At 43.3% G+C, this 22480-nt stretch overlaps 2 protein-coding genes across 2 annotated transcripts in view; one reads left to right on the forward strand and one right to left on the reverse strand.

The window, feature by feature from the left end:
* Position 1: 1 nt before the first annotated feature.
* On the reverse strand, positions 2 to 18876 carry ANKMY2 (ankyrin repeat and MYND domain containing 2). Its single transcript, XM_077304004.1, has 10 exons — positions 18569 to 18876; positions 13391 to 13455; positions 10911 to 11049; positions 8552 to 8650; positions 7229 to 7389; positions 5376 to 5590; positions 3068 to 3203; positions 2315 to 2443; positions 2023 to 2164; positions 2 to 674 (listed from the first exon to the last, which is right to left on the reverse strand). Exons 1-10 carry the CDS (start codon positions 18684 to 18686, stop codon positions 460 to 462), a joined length of 1419 nt encoding a protein of 472 aa, XP_077160119.1. The 5' UTR covers positions 18687 to 18876; the 3' UTR covers positions 2 to 459.
* Positions 18877 to 19054: 178 nt separating this feature from the next.
* The window catches only part of BZW2 (basic leucine zipper and W2 domains 2), a 41056-nt gene continuing 37630 nt past the window's right edge, over positions 19055 to 22480 (forward strand). The window contains exon 1 of the mRNA XM_077304005.1: positions 19055 to 19209. The gene's annotated coding sequence lies outside the window, so the exon portion shown is untranslated. The remainder of the gene's footprint in view (positions 19210 to 22480) is intronic.

Below are 22480 nucleotides of genomic sequence, written 5' to 3' on the forward strand. Positions count from 1 at the left end.
ATAGCAAAATCATTTTTAATATTTAGGTGAAATACCAGAAGAGTGTAATAGTTACTTTTTAGATGTTACAATGCCACATAATTTAATTTACTTCCATTTATGTTGCAGTGAAACCTATTGTGATTTTTAAGACGTGAGTTATTTCCATTTAACACATGAGTTTTCAATTTGCTAAGCATATGCCTCTACTGTCCACATACATTTGAAAATCTACACTTGCTCAGTATTGCTACAAAGACAGCTGAGCAGGGTATTCTGATTTTGACCAGATGGTTAAGCTCTTGTCCTCAGAATCCAGGATTATATGACACAATTATAGTGGACAAACAAGTTGCCATATGTTGTATCACAGTGAATGTGATTGAGTGAGCACAACTGCATTCTGTGGACTTATGCTTCACAACATTGTAGTAAAGAGTACATCTTTTTAAAATGTTTGGCTCCCCAGCTAGGCCCCACTTATTCCTCCGATTCATGAGCTTTTGCAATAGCTGTATCTGTTAAATTAGTCTCGTCTTTAGAGAAACTGTCAGCTGGAGATGATTGCACAGGCATTTGCTTGCTGGGAATGGTTTCTTCCATTTTGTCTCCTTCACATTTGGGTTCTTCCTCTTTACTATCTCCAGAGACCAAATGTTCTTGATTTGAAATGGATTCTGCTGCTTGTGTGGCTTCTAGAGAAAAACCAACAAAAACATATTAAAATCATATATATGTTTTAATAGCCAAATGTGAGCCAATTTCCAAATATCTCAATATGCAGACTGAGCCCACGTTGATACATTTTTCTAAACTTGGGAGACCCAGGTTTGCAGATCTTAAACCTTACAACATTTTATCCACCCTTCCTGACAATGTCAGAGCTTGTGCAAATTAGTTACCTAAGCAGCTGACACATCAGGTGCCAGGGGCCTTGTTACAGCAGTACTCTGAGCAAGGACAACCCCAGTGGCCCAAGAGGTAAGGAGGAGGAGGAGGAAGGGAATGAGATGGTGGAACACTGTCAGAGAAGGGGAGGGGGGGGGAAATTAGGGAGAGAGTGACAGAGAAGGTGCAGGGGAGAGAGGGGGTATGATTACAGAGAAGGGCAAGGGGGAGATGGATGGAGAACAGGTGGGGGAGAAAGACAGGTAAGGAGGGAGAGGGAAGGAAGCAAAGATAGGATGTACCATCCTTGCAAGTATCTAGTGGGCCCCCACTTGTACATGGGCGAAAGCATAAGAGCAAGCAGGTGCACAAGCTAACATCAACACCCTTATCTCCAAAAAAAATTTGAAGGCATTTTTTATAATGAAGTAATAATGGGATGTGTAACCTGACAGACTATTTTTAAAAGTAGTGGCAAATTTGTGGGAGAAGCACAATAAAGACCTTCCTCTGCTCCTCCTTATTAAGCTTCTGGGTCATTTTGGGATAAAAGAGAAAGGACAGAAAAGGATGTGTTTTGTCAGTCAATTTATTATGAAGGAATACTAAATGCAGAGATAAATTGTTAAGGTCTATAGGCCCAGAACTGGTCATTGATTGATGGGGTTTTGTTTGGTTAGTTCCTCACCCAGCTACATGCACAGACTTACTTCTATAAATATATAGATTTACGGTATATGCCAAGTGGGAAGAATATAAGATGACTTATCCCTTAGATCAGTGGTTCTCAACCTAGGGGTTGCAACCCCATTTAGGGTCGCCAGGCCCCTTTGTTGGGGTTCCCTGGTTGGTTGCAGGGGCGGCAGTGGCCGTCAGCTGCTGCAAGTGGCAGCAATGGAGCAGTGGAGGCAGGTGGTGGCAACAAAACAATTGTGCACATGTGCGTGCATGCTCGCATGTGCACGCTACCCACATGCACATGCCACTGTGACCCCGCTGCCACAGTTGGGGTTGTGGCATGGGAGTGGTTGAGAACCGCTGCCTTAGATTAACATGGTAGTGTTGGTCAGACATGGGTGTATTAATAACATGGTCTTTAAGACTCCCCCAGTGAAAAACATCATTATGAATGGTACTGTAAAAATGTGCACCAACCTCTTTTTTGTCTTCTTTCTTGCCGCTTCTTTTCTTTGGTAATTTCCATCTCCTGCTTTTCATGAGCCTCTTTTAGCATCTTGCATGTTTTCTTGTGTGTAAACCAGTGCATTTTCTGGCATTTCTGATCACAGTAGATCACCTGAGATTGACCAAACAAATGTTTTACAAGTCAAGACAGTTAACACCACTGCATGTATTAAAACAGGGTACAATATGTACATTCACATTTAGATGAGGAAGACCAAACTAAACTGATAATTGATTTTAAAATAAGAAATACAATTCTTACCATTTTGCATGTTGAACACCTTTTGGCTGCTCCCTTCTCCCCACATGTTGTGCAAAACTCAGCCTCCACAAAGCCCATTTGGCCAGTAATGGCTTGTGTCAGTACAGAGAAAGCAGTAGGATCAGAGCCCTGAAAAATGGGGGAGGGGAGAGGGAAATAATAGTGACTGAAAGTCCCAGTAAACTGCACTAAGAAAACCATTTAGAAGAGTATATCTATGGTATTTAAAAATACATGCAGCAAAAATTGTGCTTGCGGTTCAAAATTCTACTTTTTCCAATTTTTAAAAATTATGACCAATAATTTTTAAAAATCCAATGCACTCTGTTAATGATTATTAAATTCTACTTTTTTCATTTTTTATTTGACTTTTTAAAAATTTGAATGTTCTCCTTTCAATGATGAAATATAGCAAGGGGGGCATATTATCTTAAGCAAGGATATTGGTTGTAGCCTGCTAGTGAAATATCAGCAACACTAGGTTGGCTACATTAAACAAGTTCTACAGAATAAGCAAGGGTTTACATCACAGTTGGACCACCTCCATATCACTTGGCTACAGATTCTTCAGAGCAAAATTACGTTCAATTTTTACGTTTGAATTATTGGAAAGATTGTTCGTTTAGTCTACCATTTAAGATCACCTTACTACAAAAGGTTTGGGGGAGAGCAGATTTACCTGCATTTCTGCATTTCAGATACTTTGCTGAACAGATGCAAAGAAGAATGGGCTGCTCAATCCCAGATACTCACAATTTCAACTGGAGCAATGCTTCTCACAAGCTGCTGGAGCAATGTAGCTTCGCAATAGGGAAATTTTCGAATGCATTCTCTGATGAGTTTTTCTTGAAATACTGGAAAACCATCTTTTTCTCTGCCTTTTAGCAGGCTAAAAATATTAGAGCAAGAAATGGTAACGAACGGTCATGGCTTTCTACTAAATACTTCTTTCTTCCACTGTTTGTAGCCCACACTAGCCACCTTCCCTAACTTTTTTTTTTTACTTGAATTTATATACTGCTGTTCCCATTCAGGCTCACGGCGGTTTACACAATAAAAGAGTAAAAATGCAATAAAACCCTAAAATACCCCAACTACATTGTTAAAATTATTAAACTAAAAGATGGCGGCACTAATAAATCAATTTATCCCCTCGACCAGCCAGGCCACAGTCTTACCATCCTACTGACAAGAGTGGGAACCGATGGACAAGATGGAGATGGAGATGGGGGGATCCCAGATTGAATGGCGGGAATGTGCCCTGTCCCCAACTATATGCCTGGTGGAAGAGCTCCGTCGTACAGGCCCTGCGGAAAGTTAACAACTCTGACAAGGCCCTAAGCTCTTCCGGGAGCTCATTCCACCAGGTTGGGGCCAGGACCGAAAAGGCTCTGGCCCGGATCGAGGCCAGGCGAGCTTCCCGAGGGTCCGGGACTACCAGTAAGTTCATACCCACAGAGCAAAGAGCCCTGCGGGGGGCATAAGGAACCAGGCGGTCCCGCAGATTAGCAGGACCCAGACCGCGTATAGCCTTAAAGGTTAAAACCAAAACCTTGAACTTGAACCGGAAACAGACTGGTAACCAGTGCAGATGTCGAGTCACCGGCTGGATATGGGCCCTCCATGATATCCCAGTGAAGACCCTAGCAGCCGCATTCTGTACCAGCTGTAACTTCCGGGTCAAAGACAAGGGCAGGCCTGTGTAGAGCGAGTTACAGTAGTCTAGTCTGGAAGTGACCATTGCATGGATCACTGTGGCCAAGTGTTCTGAGGACAGGTAGGGCATTAGAAGCCTAGCTTGGTGAAGATGGAAAAACGCCATCCGGGCTACTTTAGTGACCTGAGCCTCCATAGAAAGGCAGGCATCAAAGGTCACTCCCAAGTTCCTGTCAACTGGTGCACTCTATCCAGGCATGGGAGATGCGCTTCCTGATCCTGGCCTTTTCTTGCTAGCCACAGGACCTCCGTCTTGGAGGGGTTGAGTTTCAGGCGACTCTGCCTGAGCCATCCAGCAACTGCTTCCAAACAACTGGCAAATGTATTTAGAGGGGAGTCCGGCTGGCCGTCCATTAGGAAGTAGAGCTGGGTGTCATCCGCATATTGGTGACATCCCAGCCCATAGCCCCGGGCCAGCTGGGCTAGAGGGCGCATATAGATATTAAAGAATGTGAGGGAGAGTATTGCTCCCTGAGGAACTCCACATGGGAGCCCGCAAGCGTCAGATAGCTCATCCCCCACAGCAACCCTCTGCGTCCGGTTCCAGAGGAAGGAGACCAGCCATTGCAGTGCAGTCCCCCTATTCCCAGTTCCGGCGAGGCGGTAAGCCAATATCTCGTAGTCGACCACATCAAATGCAGCCGACAGGTCTAACAACACGAGTATGGCGGAACCTCCCCGATCCAGCTTGACTTATAATCTATTGTGAGCCATGATTTAGCAGTCTAGCTGAATGTCTACAGCATAAAAGAAAAACTGTCAATGCAAGAAGAAGCCTTTGATTCATGTACTCTTGCCCTTGCCTCTACATTTTTTTGGCAAAACACAATGTGTGGTATTTTATAATGGCTGATTACAACCCCAAAAATGCTAACTAATAAAAGCCAGAAAACCCCACAATAAAAAAACCCACCATAAAAAAATCCCAAAAACAACAGAACCAAACCCCAGAACAACCAAAAAGACTATATACACCATTGACCAACACATGGAAGGGGGTCCCACTTCTCATTCCTTGGTAGGAATTAGGGTTGGGTGCTTCAGCTGCCAAAGCGGCCATTCGTGCCCGAAGCAGCCAGCAATGCAGTGGGAGGAGGGAGGGGTGGCACCAGAGCCCACACCGCCCCCTCTCCCCCCGCACCGCTGGCTGCTTTGGGCATGAACGGCCACTTTGGCGGCTGAAGCACCCAAACCTAGTAGGAATATCATCCTGCAAATGATTCTACATTTTGTATTTCAACGTTTCATGGAAAAAAAATGGCAACAACAATTTTCTAGAGCCCTTTGTATTTTTTCACACACTGGGCTATATTGCTAGTTACGTATCATATAGATAATGTTATACCTTTTGATTAATCCATCCAGTTGATCATCACGTTCCTTAAGGGAAAGGATGCATTTCTGTAAAATACAGCTGATGTAGTGCATTTTCATTGCCAGTACTTCATTCATATCTCTCTGCTTCATACACTTCTCACAAATGAGGTCCAATATATAGTAGCATCTTTGCAGGGCTTCAACTTCAGTCAGAAGAGGATTCTCTTTCACTAGCAACACTATCTGCAATATAAAGATTAACAAGAGGTTTACCTTAAAAATTCTGAAAATTCTAAACAGAGGCAACATGTAACTGCCAAGGACATATAATCTAAAGTCTTGTTGCTCTTCTTTGGATGGTGCTACTTTACCTAATGCAGGTTGTTATTTTATCCAAAGCAGCTGCACTCATTTTGCAATACATGCACAAGGCATGTAGGAGGTATCATATCGGATTAATTCCACACTGTTGAAAATGGCTGTTTATCATCTTTGATAGCCAACACAATGCAGTGTTTAGAATGCAAGACTCGGAAGACATTGGTTTGAATGTATATTCAGCCATGAACTTCACCAGATGATTTAAGCACAATCAATCACACTCAACCTAACACATGTGGTTACCGTGTGTGTGTGTGTGTGTGTGTGGCGGGGGGGTCCTTGGTTTTCCTAAGATCCTTGGAGCCAGCTTGGTGTAGTGGTTAAGAGCAGTGGCTTCTAATCAGGTGAGCTGGGCTTGATTAACTGCTCTTCCACATGCATCCAGGTGTAAGATTTTGGGCTAGTCACAGTCCTGTTAGAACTATTCTCACAAAATAGTCCTTTCCGAGCTCTCTCCATTCCACCTACCTCGCAGGGTGTCTCTTGTGAGGAAAGGAAACAAAGGCAATTGTAAGCTGCTTTGAGACTCCTTTGAGTAGTGAAAAGTGGGGTATAAAAACAAACTCTTCGTCTTGGAAGAATGGGATGGCAGTGTAATACATACCTGCAGTTATGTATTACATAGTACACAGTAACTGTCCCAGAGCAAATGCATCCTAGTACTTTCATTTTTATTCAATTTACCATGAGATTTTGTATAGCTAAAGACCTATCTTTACAGTCAGGAGCTTCTTGAATGCGCTCTTAGGTTTAATTTATATACTACAGGAAAAGAGACCCAAGTTAAAAAAAAAACCTGCACAAATCCCAGAAAAAAACATTTCCCATCAATCAATGTGGAGGAGAGTTTCTTCACTGTTAAGCCTATTGAATACAAACATTTTGCTATGTAGAAGTGAAGTGCTAAAGCATGCTGCGTGGGCAAATTCAGAACGATGTTCTAACCACAGGTCAAATGTAGCCATCCAATTCCATGGATAAATACTTCCTTTAAAGGATTTAACTTGGTTATTTGAAATAGTTATATGCCTGACTTTCTCTTGACCAACTCAGGATCCAAACTCAATTAATATAAAATACAATAAAAATATACAGTCAAAACATTGCCACAATATAAAACACATTAAAAGCGCTAATCTTCAGCATACCTTATAGACAGCTAAAAAAATCCAGTCTACCATACTCAGACTGCCCTCAGATGCTCTCTGGAATAATTGCTTTGTAGCCTCAGTGGAAAGCCAGGCTTCTGTTCCACAGGCATGAGGCTGTCACTGGACTATCCACAACCTAAGCTACTGAAGAATGTGCTTGGACAAAAGAGGCACTAACAATAGTACTCTCTGAACAAGTAAGGCCAGCTGCAGGGGAACATGCAGGAAGGTCCTTCAAAAAATATGAGACCCAAAGGTCAGCACCAGAACCTTGAACTGAAATGAATATGACAAATCAGCAAGATCCAGATATTTCGGTGTAAGGCCAGAAGCACAAGCCATAGTATACCTTTACTGGGTGCAAATTAGTAGTTGTGATGATCTTATGCAGAGGCCCAGCTAATTTAACTGGAAGTTTGGGTTCTTTATCCAAGCCTTGCGGTTTTGTGTAGTAGTCTAGCCTTTCTCGAGAAAAGAAGTTGTTGATAACAGTTACGCAATCATGCTGACCTAAAAACAAAAAACAGATCTTTATGCATCTTTAGGAAGGAACAAACCAAGGCCACAGTGAAACCAATCATGGAGAAGTTAGGGAGGTTAATTGTTTGCCCAAAAGCCCTAACAAATCATTATACACTTTTAGCGTCAAGGCCAAGCCATGGTAAGAACGAGAATTCTGAACTTCATGATGAAAGCACAAAACATGCCCTATGAAAAGGTCAAATTATATGACCATCAGGTTACAGTAGGGAGGCTACAGCAGATTCAGTGTACTACACATAGAAGTGAAGCACACAGTGAACTCTGACAAAATATAAAACCAGTATTTCAGTATTTAATAGTGATGTGTGGGGCAATTTAAATATTTTAAAAGTCAGTTTGATAGGGGTAGGATTTTTGTAAGAGAACATAATGTGAAGACCCCTTACTGTTTCTAAGAATTGCAGAATATACCATAGAATTACACTAAAATTGTATTACACTGAACCCTAACAGTTCCTTTCAAGAAAAACAATTAGAGTTTATCTGCCTTCCTGAACAGGCTTCATAGCCTGCTGGTTACTGTTCTACACTCTGATAAAAGAAAAAGCAAATAAGAGGCATAGAACATGAGATAATGCACACCACTAATTACAAGCCTGCCATTTTAAGCTTTAAGGCATGTATTTTGTATATTTTCCAAGTTGCATGCTTATATCACAAAGTGCACACTTCTTTTTACTGTAGTATTTAGAGAAGAAACACAATTCTAATAAATGGACAAGGAAAGGAAAAACCTTTTTATAAAGCTGACACAATGCTTAAATTAGGCACACATTTCTCTCAGCAGGAAAGTGACTTAAGCACTAAACTTTAAACCAAAAGAGATATGTCAGGGTTATGGTTCTGAATTTTTTCTTGCTCACTGAACCAATTCAATCTAAGACACAAGGAAGGTGTCATATTGTGCTGGTAACCAATCAAGTTTGCCGTCATCCCTTCTGGGAGACAGTGTAGTGCCACATATGAAAGTGGCTCACAAGGAATTATATGATTATATTATGCCCCCTTTTTTAAGCAGACAGTTGGAGTACAAAATTTGTCTTTTCAGAGAAACTAGCAGTAAAATTAGGGCAGGTGCTTTCATCCCCCAGCCTCAGTCAAGGCTAGGATGTAAGGATGGTCCATTTACCTACAAAGGCAGCCATCTGAGCAGCCGTCCTTCCCACAGAGTTAACGACATCTGTATCTGCTCCAGCCTCTAGCATCATCCAGGTAATTTCTTTGTTGCCTAATATAAAAAAGAAGAAAGCGTACATTTCTAATTGTACAGAAAACTGTTGCTTAAAATATAGTTTGACTATATTTTTGAAATGGAATAGTCTGCTACATGTCTTAAATAAATAAAAACCTTGCACACCTTTATTAAAAGCTACTTAGGTTGCTCTCACTGAAGATTAAGTGGGAATTCTTTAGGAACAATGAATCAGATTTCCTCTTGCCATGTTTAACTCCGCCATTTGTCAGCACAACCCATTTCCATCAATGGCTAGTAGCTCTTTAGTCTATTCCCAGTGGGCACCATTAGATAACCAAATTGATTGGTTGATTAAGCTGGATAGTACTTTGTAACTGCTGTACCTTCCCAAGTGAAAACAGGATTTCAAAAATCCCAACTTCAAGTAGAAGGTAACAGGGTCTGAACATGCAGAGACTGAGAGGGGAGAAGATCAGAGTCATAGCGGATAGCTCAATGAAAGTGTTAATCCAGTGTGTTGCAGCAGTCAAAAAGGCAAACTCTATATTAGGGATTCTTAGGAAAAGGACTGGGCCAATAAGGGCCTTATACAGATCTGTGATATGGTCTCATTTGAAATGATGTAGAAAGTTCTGAGATACCTTATACAAGACATGTAATCCAGGAAAAATTCACACCCTTTCTATACTCAAAATCTGGACCAGGATGTTAAAATATAAAGATACAATTGTGGGAATCTGAGCCAGAAAAATAATTTAATTCTGAATACCAGCTTCTCTAATTGCTCTCCTTCTTGGTGCTCTAGAACAAGATGTATATGATAAAATTCCTGTGCCAAATAATGAAATCAATTATTGCTATAAGACATGACTCTGAGCCACCAATGTCTAGTGCAGAATGCAGTAATTTTCTAACATTTCTGTATGGGGGTTCATGATCTTACAGTCTTATTGTGGAAAAATACCTGGACAACATCCAGTTCTTTCTCCTCACTCCTACGAGATGTTTAATGCATTAATGAATACTGTTTATCATTTGTCTGTCATCCCTCCACCTTTAACATAATAAACTGCCCTTTTACTAGAGAAAGACGTTTACCAGATACTGGAATACAAAGCAATTTAAAATTTTACCTTGTAAGGAAATGCAGCTAAGTCTCTCCACCCAAACAGCTAATATTGTATTCACAGATAATATTTTATTTTGGCCTAAGAAAAGTTATGTTAACAAAATAATAGCATCCCCATATATAAAATATATATATTTAGCCTTTATTCAAATAGCTTAAGGCAACATATATTGTCCTCCCTGTCCAGTTATCTTCATGAATACTCAGCAAGGCAGTTTAGGTTAGCAGAGGTCATTCACTAAGTTCTGTGGAGAGTGAAGACTTGAACCCAGATATCTCAACATGCTTCCACTGTCACATATCTACTGTGAAATTAACAGCCTCTCACTACATGGGGCAGCTGAGTTTAAAGGAAATGCTGAAAACACCTGAGTCACTGCTGCCTGTCTTGGCTCCTGGATGGAGACAGCTTGTTCCAGTGCCACATGCACACGACACTGGTGCCCGATTTTGTATTTTCCCTCAATAAAATATTAATATTCTAATTTGTTCCTAGCTTATAGCATTTTTTCCTTTTTCAAAGAAATGAACAAAACCAGAATTCATCTTAAAGATGCCTCCTGCACAGTACAAAACAGATTTCATGAACTTGGACTAAAAGCATGTGAGCTTGTAATGTACTGGCTTATCTGTCTGAACAGGACCTTTCATTCAGTCTCAACACTGTATATCATGATTGACATTCAAGTCACCCAATTCCCTAAAATTGCATGCCTCCTTTCACCTTCAGTGACCAGGCATATTAAAAGAAAGCTATTGTAGACAATTTCAAATCCCTTGGATCATTTCTGGCAAGATATACTGCTCCAAATAAGCAAGATACCTGCTTCAGCTTTACTAGACCACCAAAGTTAAGATTTTCCAAGCTGCGGAGTAGTCACCAAGCACACATATATGGTGCCCTATTACAAGCCACTCCCTGCCAACAGGGGCAGTTGGTGCAGACGTTGAGAACAATTATCCAAAGTAACTGAATCTCCTGTAACTCTCAGCAGACTGAAAGTGACATATCTAAATAAGGCTCAGGCTATCACAGGCCATGCTCAGAACCAGTATCAAGCCAATCATTGCAAAACTACATCCAACATGAGCGATTTGGCTGTGCAGGAAGCTTTGCCTAAACAGTATAAGACCCTCTAGCATATGCAAAGGAAGAAAGCCTACCTGAGAGTCCAGCAAACATCAAGGCTGTATATCCCTGCTCATGTTCATTGCAGTTTACATCAGCACCATGTCGCAACAACAATTTGCACATGTCAACTTTCCCTTTGTATGCTGCATGCATCAGAGGGGTCATCCCATGCTAATAAGAGAGGGGAAAAAATGAATGCAAAAGTTTTAAACATATCTTTTTGTTCTCCTCCACTGGTATTCAAATGCCAGTGCATAAGGCTGATCTGCTAAATGAGTTGAGGCAAGAAAAGCTGTGCCGAACTGCTGAAATAAAAAGGCTATATGCCTAGCAAATTAATCTTATGTTCTTTTTGTTATACCGGGTCATAAAAATATTCTTAAATATGTTCTCTCTATACAATTAAACTTTCAAAAAACAAGTTATTCCTTTTTTGTCATAATACCTTTGTATGTATTCAACTTTAACGATAATTATGTGTTTCTCCCCCCTTCCTATTTGCATACTGAATTTAGAACACGGCTGTTTGGAAAGCTTTTCAGCTTATGTTTCTGTACAGGCAAATACACCAACAGATCAGGTTTTTAAAATGAATAATGTTCCCTTATCTATATCAAAGATACAAGTAATTAAGTTGATAAGTAACAAAGCAGCAATACTTCAGATACTTTTTAAAGAGGAAGGCATATGCAATCACATGGCTGCTGCTTTTTACCCCGTGTAGCGATATAGGTTTGCCAGCCTCTAGGTGGGGCAGGGGTAGTCAACCTGTGGTCCTCCAGGTGTCCATGGACTACAATTCCCATGAGCCCCTGCCAGCGTTTGGCAGGACCACATCTGGAGGACCACAGGTTAACTACCCCTGGCCTAGAGAGCCCTGTCTACTACAACTGATCTCTAGACATCAGTTCCCCTAGACAAAATGGCTATTTGGGAGGGTGGACTCAAAGACATCGTATTCCACAGGCTCCACCTCCAAAAGCTCCCACTCAGCCTAGCAACCCTACTGCAACGTGTTTTATACCCTTCCAAAAGAACTCTTTATATTTGACATTCTAGTACAGTAATTTATATAGAAAAGCAAGCTTTATAATTTAGAAAAGCCACAGCTTCGGTTCTACTTTCTTATATTTGATTAATAATGGAACACTGACCTTTTAAACAGCAATTCACATATTTTGTTTATATTATGTATTGTGTGTTTAAGAAGCCAACAATGCAATGCATAAATGCGCTTAGGGGATCTGCTGGAGTTATTTTGAAGTTCCAGCAATTTTGTCATGTATTCAATATAAAATGCTTAAAAGAATAATTCCACACTTATTTCTACCTCATACTGAGACTATTACTAAAGCTCGAAATTAGGGGGAGAATATGCTGCATGCAAAGCCAAGCCTATTAAGTAGAAGCAAGATACATATGTGCAGGCCACCTGCCTAGAATGCCTCCCTTAGTTTTCTCTGCCTTAATAGAGCCCTTGCAAATTCATAATGAAGATAAAAAGGACAAGTTATCCATAAGCATTTTCTGAAGAAAACTACCGGAGTACCAAGTATGCCATTACACCTCCTTTTGAGCATTAAAAATAACTAGAGAAAAATCCACACCCTGAGAAAAAGACATTAATGTTCAGATGTGTTGTGCTGTTATGGGTACAGTCAGAGTCACACACAGACAACATTCAGATGTAACCATAAAACCTCTGTTTTGGCCATTCTCACATGCTCCTGTCCTCCTCTTCCCTGCCCTATATGAAGCTGGGCATTAATCTATCAAAATTATTCAGCTTACCTATTAATCAAATATATTAGAACAATAATCATCAACAGGTTTAATACTTATCCTAATTCCAAAAAAGTTAACCTCCATTGTAAAACAATGTAATTAATTTTTAATTGTATTGTAGGTGAGTTTTCCACAAATGGTACCTTGTGAACACATGAAGCTGCCTTATACTGAAGAGATCCCTGGTCTATCCATGTAAGCGTTATGTAGGCTGAATGGCAGTATGCAGATGATATGCTTCCAGCAGATGTCATGAAGGCTAGGTACTACTGGCAGGCAGAAATGGAGGCATTTCCTGTTCTAGATGAGGTTACACTCCCCTTAAAAGAACAGGTTCATAGCTTGGGAATGCTGCTGGACCTGGGTTTTTTGTTGGATAAATGTAGTAGCAGCCAAGAGCACCTTTTACCAGCTTTAGCTTCTGAAATAGCTACGGCCTTTCTCCAGGCCATTGTGTTGCATGCCTCGGTAACATCTGACTACTGCAATTCATTCTACGTGAAGCTGCCCTTACAGAATATATAGAAATCTTCTGTAGAAGCCACAGAACCAGAGGAATCTGTGTACCTCCTCCTCCACAGGTGTTAGAATCTTCCAGTACCTGTTGCACATGTGTTTACATTGTTGCCATTAAGATGGAGTATTTTGGATTCATCGGCATATTCACACTTTTTATTAATTTAGGCATTTATATCCCAGTGGGGGCCCATTCAGAATTGTCATTTACCTCATCCAAACAACTGACACGAACATTCTTGTTGCCCAGTAGCCTTGCAGCTTCTTCAGTGTTTCCTAAAAAATATATATTAAAATTAAAAACATTAATTCTGAAGACTTAACTGTTTAAAAAAGACATAGCTGACTACATACCAAGCTGTTTTTACCCTTAAGCAATATTTGTTTCTCTCCAGTTTGGTGTAGTGGTTAGGAGCACGGACTTCTAATCTTGTGAGCCGGGTTTGATTCTCCACTCCCCCACATGCAGTCAGCTGAGTGACCTTGGGCTAGTCACAGCACTGATAGTGCTGTTCTCACAGAACAGTAATATCAGGGCTCTGTCAGCCTCACCCACAGCACAGGATGTCTCTCCGTCGTGGGAACAGGAAAGAGAAGGCAATTGTAAGCCACTTTGTGAATCCTTCTGGTAGAGAAAAGAGGCATATAAGAACCAAAGAGACTCATTTTGGAAATGGAAGGAGAACTTTATGACCAAGGAAGAATATAAATAAATAACCAATGCTTGTAGGGAGAGTGTTAGAAAAGCTAAAGCTCTGTATGAGCTTAAGCTAGCGAGAAATGCTAAAAATAACAAAAAAGGGTTCTTTAGTTATGTTCAAAGTAAGAAAAAGAGTAAGGACATGGTAGGACTATGGTAGGGACAAGAAGGTGAAATTGTAAGAGGTACTGAAGAGAGGGGTAAACTGTTCAATCCCTGCTTCTCAGTCTCATCTCAAGAAGGAAATCATACTCAATGTGGCAAAACAATGTCATATGATGAGGGATGGGAGTTATGGCCTAGGATCAATGGAATTAAATTAATTCAAAAAACATTGCGGCTAAACATCTGGAAGAAGTTCCTGACAGTTAGAGCGGTTCCTCAGTGGAACAGGCTTCCTGCACTGTCCATTATTTTGCTCTCCCAATATTACAAACACAGGAAATATACTCTAAGATTCATACTTGTGTGTCAATAAGCCTAGCTAGAAACAAGAGTTTGAAAGGTTCATGTTTAACCTTCGAAATAGTATTGTTACATATCCAGCTTGTACAATAAGGTATCCTTGCTGGCTAGAAACTAGCCTCTGTGGATACTAAAGTGGCTTTTTGCAGGCCTAGTTCATACACTGTATGTAGCCAGCAATATGGATAAGTAGGACAGTGTTACTTGAACAAAAGTTTGATTTTTTTAGCAAGACTAAAAGACAAGGAAAGATTTTATGGCATTTTAAATGACTATACGATTTACTGAGACAAGAGTTTGTAGACTTGAATTCACTTCATCAGATGCACAACAAAGCCTCACTTGGAGGATTATATACACTGAATGGGAAAGTAGGATGTTAAAAACATGAAAGTCAAAAGGGCCATGAGAAGGTTCACTGTGACATTTTGACATATAAAGTGATCACTCATAACTGCAGTAACTGGCAATAATGGCCACATTGGGATAGAAGAACTTTTCTACTAAAGTAGTCTTCAATCTGTCCATACATAAAACACCATGAACATGGAACCCACTGAGCTCCAAGCATGTGACAGAAGTCATATAACATCAGAACTGGATACATGGTCAGATGTCAGCTCACTGGTGACAAGGAAATAGGACCATGGACAGCAGACCACAGAAGCTACAAACAGAAAACCGAAGCTAGCACTGGAAGAGGTACCACAGTCAAAAACAAGCCAAGGGTAAGAGCTGTGGAGGAACCTTCTCCACTACTTGGCAAACTTACCTCACTGCTACTCTTCAGCATGCACAAAGTTACACATTGACTATACTTCATATTGCTCACATAAGTTGGCCACTTGCATAAGAAATAATTTATGGTACTCTAATGACTCCTGCTCCAGTTTGGTGCATTGGATGGAGTAGCAGTTATTAACCACATCTCCTGCCTTTCTTTCCTTAAATACATGATAAAATTAAATTTTGAAACCACTAAATGACCTAACCAAACATTGTTTTGAGTGTTTTAATACTTGTTGCCACCCACCTAACCTCAAAGGCAAGAGCACTCAAAGCAGAACCTCTGAAGATGGTCATAGTTATAGGACATGCCCACAAGGGAACAACATCCACACAGCCTTGAAGCTGCTTGGACCAGTCATTGTCTCACAGTCTTTCCCAAGTTTGGAGGGAAAGTGGGAATACAAAGTGCAATTAAATAGTGATATGCAGTTGTAATGACAGGCTTTCTAGGAGACTATTTCAGCTACTCAGCTACATGGAGCCAAATTATCTGAAATACTAGGCTCAAAGTCCTTTGCACCCAGTTATGCAACAGGCACTAGCGGCAGGAGGGCATGAATAGTGTGGTGTCACCCTACCTGAGGTCAGTGTTTGCGGCTCATGTGGCAGCAGCAGTAGGCGGCCTCACAAGCTGGCAGGCAGCCGGCTGGCCGGATTAGCGGACTGGCCAATATTAGCAGCAGGTGGGCTGGCCACCGTGCGAGCTGGTGGCCGCTGGACAGATCAACGCTCTAGCCAGGGAGTGCTCTCCCCTGCGGCCATGGAGCAACTGGGGCACCTCATGGCCGGTTCCTTAGGGCAGGCATTCCACAGGCTGGCCTGGGTGCACCAAGATTGGCCCGTGCAGCTGGAAGCGGTGTCCAGACACCCAGACATGCCCCAGATACCGCTCCACTCATAGTGGCTCTAACAAAATATTAGAGCCACTAATGGTTAAGATATCCAACTAGAGGATAAGGTTTACCAGATGCAGTGGCTGGCTATACATGTTGGCACTGGAATCCCTCTCTCCATGAAAGAATTCTCATAGAGACAAACTGGAGCACGTCCAGAGGAGGGCAAAGAAAATGGTGAGGGGTTTGGAGACCCTCACAAGATGTATGAGGAAAGGTTGAGGGAGCTTGGTCTGTTTAGCCTGGAGAGAAGATGACTAAGAAGTGATACGATAACCATCTTCAAATACTTGATGGACTGTCATATAGAAGATGGAGCAGAGTTGTTTTCTGTTGCTCCAGAGGGATGAACCAGAGCCAATGGGATGGAATTAATTCAAAAGAATTTTCAACTAAACATATGGAAGACATTAGAGCAGTTCCTCAGTGGAACAGGCTTCCTCGAAAGGTGGTAGGTTTTCCTTCTTTGGAAGTTTCTAAGTAGACGCTAGATAGCTATGTGACAAAAATGCTAATTTTGTGAACTTAGGCAGATTGTAAGTAGGTGGACAAGAAAGGATTGTGTAGGTGCTTGGCTCTTATGGCCTTTTCCTGCATTCTGCAGGGGGTTGGACTAGAACCAATGGGATGAAATTAATTCAGAAGAAATTTTGGTTAAACATCTGGAAGAAGTTCCTGACAGTTAGAGTGGTTCCTCAAAGGAACAGCCTTCCTTGGGAGGTGGTGGGTTCTTGTTCCTTGGAAGTCTTTAAGCAGAAGCTAGACAGCCACCTCACAGAAATGCTAAATCTGTGAATTTAGGCAGATTGTAAGTGGCTGTGCAAGCCTCTTGTGGCGCAGAGTGGTAAGGCAGCCGTCTGAAAGCTTTGCCCATGAGGCTGGGAGTTCAATCCCAGCAGCCGGCTCAAGGTTGACTCAGCCTTCCATCCTTCCGAGGTGGGTAAAATGAGTACCCAGTTTGCTAGGGGGTAAATGGTAATGACTGGGGAAGGCACTGGAAAACCACCCCGTATTGAGTCTGCCATGAAAACGCTAGAGGGCGTCACCCCAAGGGTCAGACATGACTCGGTGCTTGCAGAGGGGATACCTTTACCTTTAAGTGGCTGTGCAGAAGGGATTATGTCCATCCTTGGTTCTTGTGGCTCCTTCTTATATGACCAGGGAAATACCAATCACCACTTCTGGGGTCAGGAGGTGAATTTCCTCCAGGCCAGAATGACCAGAGATTCATTTTTTTAAATGGGGGGCATCATCTAGACATAGAACTGGGGTCACTGTGGATAGGCAGGTAGTTGTGAATTTCCTTCATTCTTCTGGGGGTTAGATGACCCTGGAGATACTTTCCAATTCTATGATTCTGTGTGCTTTCCCAAAATGTCTCAGATGCAAACCTCATCTTGAATTACGTTGCTAAGATAGCTGGCATTACGCACAGAACTCTGAATACATGGAGTTCCAACAATGTCTTTCAATGACCTAAAATTCAGTGGACACAGATCTGTACACCACGCTGCCTATCACCAGACCTACTGGAACTCCAAGTACCAGCTCTCTGCAGTTAGCATGAGAGGAGGCTGATATTCTTTGAAGAAATGGACTCTGCCGTGGCCATCATAAATTGCTGCTCTACAAATAAGAGGAACATTGGCCTGGGGGTTTAACTGTCACTAGCCTATTGTGATGGAAGTAAGTGCATGAACAGAAGTAAAGGCCTGCTCTAAACGCACATTAACCGGCCCCTTCATCCATGAAGGGCATCTTTAGCTAAGCACAAGAGAGGCCTAGTAGCAAAAAGGCTACCACTCCTCTAGGCCCAAATTTAGAGTCCAGTGGCATCTTCAAGACCAACAACGTTTCATTCATGATGTGAGCTTTTGTGCCCATGCACAACTCCTCAGATACAAGGCCTAGGCCACAAGGAGGTGGTCAAGGGGGAAGGAAAGGATAGCAGCCTAGGGAGTCTTGGGCTTCCATCTCTCTGGGCCGCTGCTATCCTTTCCTTCTCCCTTGACCACTTTCTTCAGGGAGCTGAAAACCGCTGGGAAGCAAATACACAGAACATCATCTGCGGCAGTGGACAACCACTGCAGAGGTCGACGAGGCGAACCCAGGAAGGCCTATCTCACCGCACGCCCCTCTCCCTAAAAAGCGCCACAGAAAGACCCACCCCCATCTCGCTAGGCTTCGGTGAGCGCCACTCTCTCGCTCCCTTGCCTGTTAGGGAGCCCCCCTTTAGCGCTCGCTAAGCGGAACAGGCCAGAGGCCCCACAGCAAGCGGCTCAAAGCAGCCCGAGGCTGGCCTGTCGCAATCCCCCTTCCTCCTCCCTGGATCTGGTTCGAGACGAAGGGGCTCGCGCGGCCGCGATTTACGGCCACCCGGCAGGCTCTCCAAGGCCCGAGAGGCTCAGGGGCGGCTTGCCAATGCCTGCCTCGGTGCAGCGACTCGGGACTTCGGGGCCGGTCTCCCATCGCAATTCTAACCAGGGCCGACCCTGCTTAGCTTCCATGAGCAGGCATACCTGGCCCATCGCGCGCGTCTTACCTTTCCCGATCACTTCCAGCAGTTCTTTTTCCTCCTCGCTTAAATCGCCTCTCTTAGGAGGCGCCATGGCTTCCTTCCAAGTAATAAATGCTTGTCCTCCTCCTCCGCTGTTTTGCATTCACAGCCCCCCTTACCGAACCTTCTTTGGCGTATTCGCGTACCCCACGAACAAAACCCCACGCTCAGCGGGCGCGTAACAACCCTCCCAAACTCCCGCCCCCCCTGTTCCGTTTGCGTAAATGCGCCCGCTCAAGCTCCTCGATCAGTCTGGAGAAGTGGGCGGGGAAGCGGCTTAAACCACTTGCCTTTAAAAGGGGGGGCAGCGGCGGAAGGGGGGGGGGTACGCAGCCTGGAGGCGTTATAGTTTCTTGAATTGAATTGCGCTCGGGACACAGATCTATTGGGGGTCGATTGCTAATAAAATGCCTGCGTTCTGGAGGCGCCTCGCGTTCCTAAAGCTTTCCTCTCCTCCCCGCGTCATTGGCCGCGTTGATCCAGCCGGGAGGCGGAGTTAGGGGCGGCTCCGTGTGTCAAAGTGCCTGTCCTTCGCTTCTCCATTGTTTCGTGTTGCCGCTTTCTGCTGCTGCTGCCGGTTTCCCTTTGCTTCTCCTCCGTAGATAAGCGCAACTACCCCGAGAGAGGTAAAAGCTCCCAGGGGGCGACGGGGTGCGGGGAAAGAAGAGGCGAGCACTAGGTGGGGATGCCCAAAAGAGCAGGGAAGAGACGCTCGGTCCGGGAAGGGCGTAAGGGATGGAGGGTCTCTCCTGCGCCCCCGCCACCCTTGACATATGTCGGGGTCCAGCCTGCAGAGGCCCTTTAGCCGCGGTGCCGCGGCTGGGGCGAGGGTCTCTTTGCCAGTCACCCGGGACCTGGCAATGGGGGGGTGGGCAAGTGCGGCTCCCAGCCTCGGTGAACTTGGGGGAGGGAGCAGGGGGCAAGGCGACAGCGAGGCAGCTTGAGAGGAAGGCCGTTGCTTTCCTTGGTTAGCCTGCGAGTTTAGATGTCGCCTTTGTGGGCTGAGAGGGCGACCGGCAGCGGCCCTTTGGGGTCTGCTTCTCATGGCCGGCTTGGCGGAGCTGGCCGCTCTGCGGAAGGGCGCTCTGCAGCAGCCGGGACGGGTTCAGGGCGGCCCTTGCCTTTGCTAGGGCAGGTTGGTGGGCGCACCTCGGGAGCCCGCCTTGAAGCCCCGCTGGAGGGCACTGATGGAGCCCGTCGCCTTGCTGCTGAGGGTCGCCTACAAATCTGGCGTGTGAGTGGAAGGCGGCGGCGGCGGCGGCTGTGTGCGCAGTGCCGTTCCAGAGGCGCCCACTAGCGCCATTGGGGTTCAGAAGACCTCCACCTCGTCTCGGGGAAGCTGGCCTCCTTCTGGCTAGGGGGGATCCGGGGTTTAAATGTGCTTCTCTCTGCGTTTTCAGTGCGTCCGGCATGCATTAGACTTTGGAAAGCAAAAGCTGGAGGGTTTAAGTTCCTCTAGTTGTTGCAGGGGTTGGGGGCTTGGGCTTTTTAAAAAACTTTATCCAGGCCTGGTGTTTTGTTGTTGTTTCCCCTCACACCCTGCTATTAAACTGGAGATCTGAGTTTACCAAGGAATTTTCTCTTCTTCCATTGAAGTAGAATGGAGGCTCCATCTGGCATTTGTGAAATGGTCTCCTTTCTGAATAGTAATACAAAAGATTTGAACTGAATTCAACTCTTAAAATCTTAACAGAGTTCAGGTGAAGCACACCTTGATCCCAGTCTTGGAAGTTCCACCATATTCTGTAGAAATTGTGATTTAGGATTTCAGACTTAAAAATTGCATTTAGACATTCTTGTACTCTGTCCGTCAAAGCTCAATCTGGTGGGGAAAGTGGCATTTTACACCTCATTCAGCACTTACAGGTGGAATGTGATAGTAAGCAACCTTTGTGATCTTTGAGTATGAGATATGGAAGTATGATGCTACCCTTATGGCAGTATGTGCTGTAAAACTTCATCAAGGTTTGCACATAGCGGCATACATCCCAAATGTAGAGGACCATAACTCTAAATGTTTTTTTAACTTATCAGTTGCAGAGTTTGTACCTTTGTGAGTGATGATTGAGATACAACTGAAAACCATAGTTTTGTTATTCCTTTGTTTTTTGGGTGGCTTATATATGCCTGGCCTGAAAACATTCTTCTTGCACAGTGCAATCCTAAGCACAGGCATACCATTGGCATTAGATGGGTGAAATTCTGCTCAATACTAAGCTGTGAAGTACTTTATAAAAAGCAAAATACCATGGGATGCATAAATGGCACTTGTCCTATGAATAATAGAACTTAGCTTGACAGAAGAATGTATCGAAATGGGCAGCTCAGTGTTATGTTGTTTAGATGACTTTCTTTCCATTGTAATTGAGCTTTTTGTTTGGTTGTTTGGCTGCTGGAGGAATTTTCCCTTCTTTGCTAGCAAGCAGTTGTTAAATACTGTTTATACTTGAATCCATTATGCCTATGGCACAGTCTGTTGGTACTTGTACTTAGATGTTCTTCAGACGGGTTCCACATTCTTTGCAATCTACGAGAACTGAAGGGAAACCTGGAGAAAGGGATGTTCTTAATTTCTTTGCCTTCTGTCTCTGGTTGGGCTCAAATTTGGTGTGGTTTAAGGTGTAAGATGCATCATACACAGACTTATGCATATTGAAATAAATAGCCTTAGAAGGTTGCAACTCTGCTATCAACTGCACTGGAAGTCATTACGTAAGTATGTTCCATCAAGTTACGACTCACTCATGGTGACTCTTTTAAAGGCAAATGAGATGCAGAGATGGTTTGCCATTGCCTTCCTTTGCAATCTTCTGTGGTAGTTTCCCATCCAGGTACTGAACCTGGTTAGCTTACAAGGTTGGGCTATGAGGCCTTCTCTTCCTCAAAGTCCCAAAGGCTACTCAAAATGCTTGTTGGTTCCCCCTCCATATATGCATGCAGTTATTGTCAAATGATCATTTCTGTAACATTTGTTGTCTTTCAATAGTTGTCTCATTTAATAATGAACAAGAAATGACAAGTGAATGCCATAAAATGGGGCATGTTCTAATCGTATTGTCCTGGTGTGTTGGTTTTAGAACAAATGGTTTCATCCTGTTATAGTTATATAGTGAGACGATCCTCTCTCTCCTTGTACTGTTTTAAACTAAAACACAATTTGATGCCCAGCACAAAGTGTCCAGCTGCTACCACTGCTGCCTCCCATTGTACAACTCTTGAATCTACCTAAGATTATTTTCTAAAAAGCCAGGATCCAGTGAGTAATTGAGGGATAAAATGGTTGAAGGTATGGTTTACCAGGTTCTGCTTAAAGCAAGTAGCATGTTACTTGGCAAATGTAAGCATGACCTGCTATTGGAATGAATTCTGTCTACGAGAGGACAAATATAGACATTCCGCTTGTTGTCCTGCCCATTTGTGTGGATCGATTAAGTAATTGTTGATTCAGAACACATTTAGAGCCCAGTGGCACCTTTAAGACCAACACATTTTTATTCAAGGTATGAGCTTTTGTGTGCACACACACTTTCTCATACCTCGAATTAAACTTGGTTGGTCTAAAAGGTGCCCCTGGACTCTAAATTTGTTCTGTTGCTTCAGACCAACATGGCTACCCACTTGAATCTAATTGTTGATTCTTTCATGATGGGGAAAAAAACTTTGCTTGTAACTACTTTTCCCCATTTAAAGTGCATAAAGGTAAAGGTATCCCCTGTGCAAGCACCGAGTCATGTCTGACCCTTGGGGTGACGCTCTCTAGCGTTTTCATGGCAGACTCAATACGGGGTGGTTTGACAGTGCCTTCCCCACTGTGCATAGTGCATAGTTAAAATGCATAGTTAAAGTGCATAGTTCTTGTGAAATGTAGTGCTTGAAATAGTAAGTGGCACATTAGCA

The sequence above is a fragment of the Paroedura picta genome, chromosome 11, assembly GCF_049243985.1.
Source record: "Paroedura picta isolate Pp20150507F chromosome 11, Ppicta_v3.0, whole genome shotgun sequence".
NCBI lineage: Eukaryota > Metazoa > Chordata > Lepidosauria > Squamata > Gekkonidae > Paroedura > Paroedura picta.

Coding starts and splice junctions, on each gene's coding strand:
- ANKMY2 (XM_077304004.1), bottom strand. CDS start 18,686: ATGCAAAACAGCGGAGGAGGAGGACAAGCATTTATTACTTGGAAGGAA. Junction 7,390..8,551: donor TCAGATGGCTGCCTTTGTAG/GTAAATGGACCA, acceptor TTTTGTTTTTAG/GTCAGCATGATTGCGTAACT. Junction 3,204..5,375: donor CTGGATGGATTAATCAAAAG/GTATAACATTAT, acceptor TAATATTTTTAG/CCTGCTAAAAGGCAGAGAAA.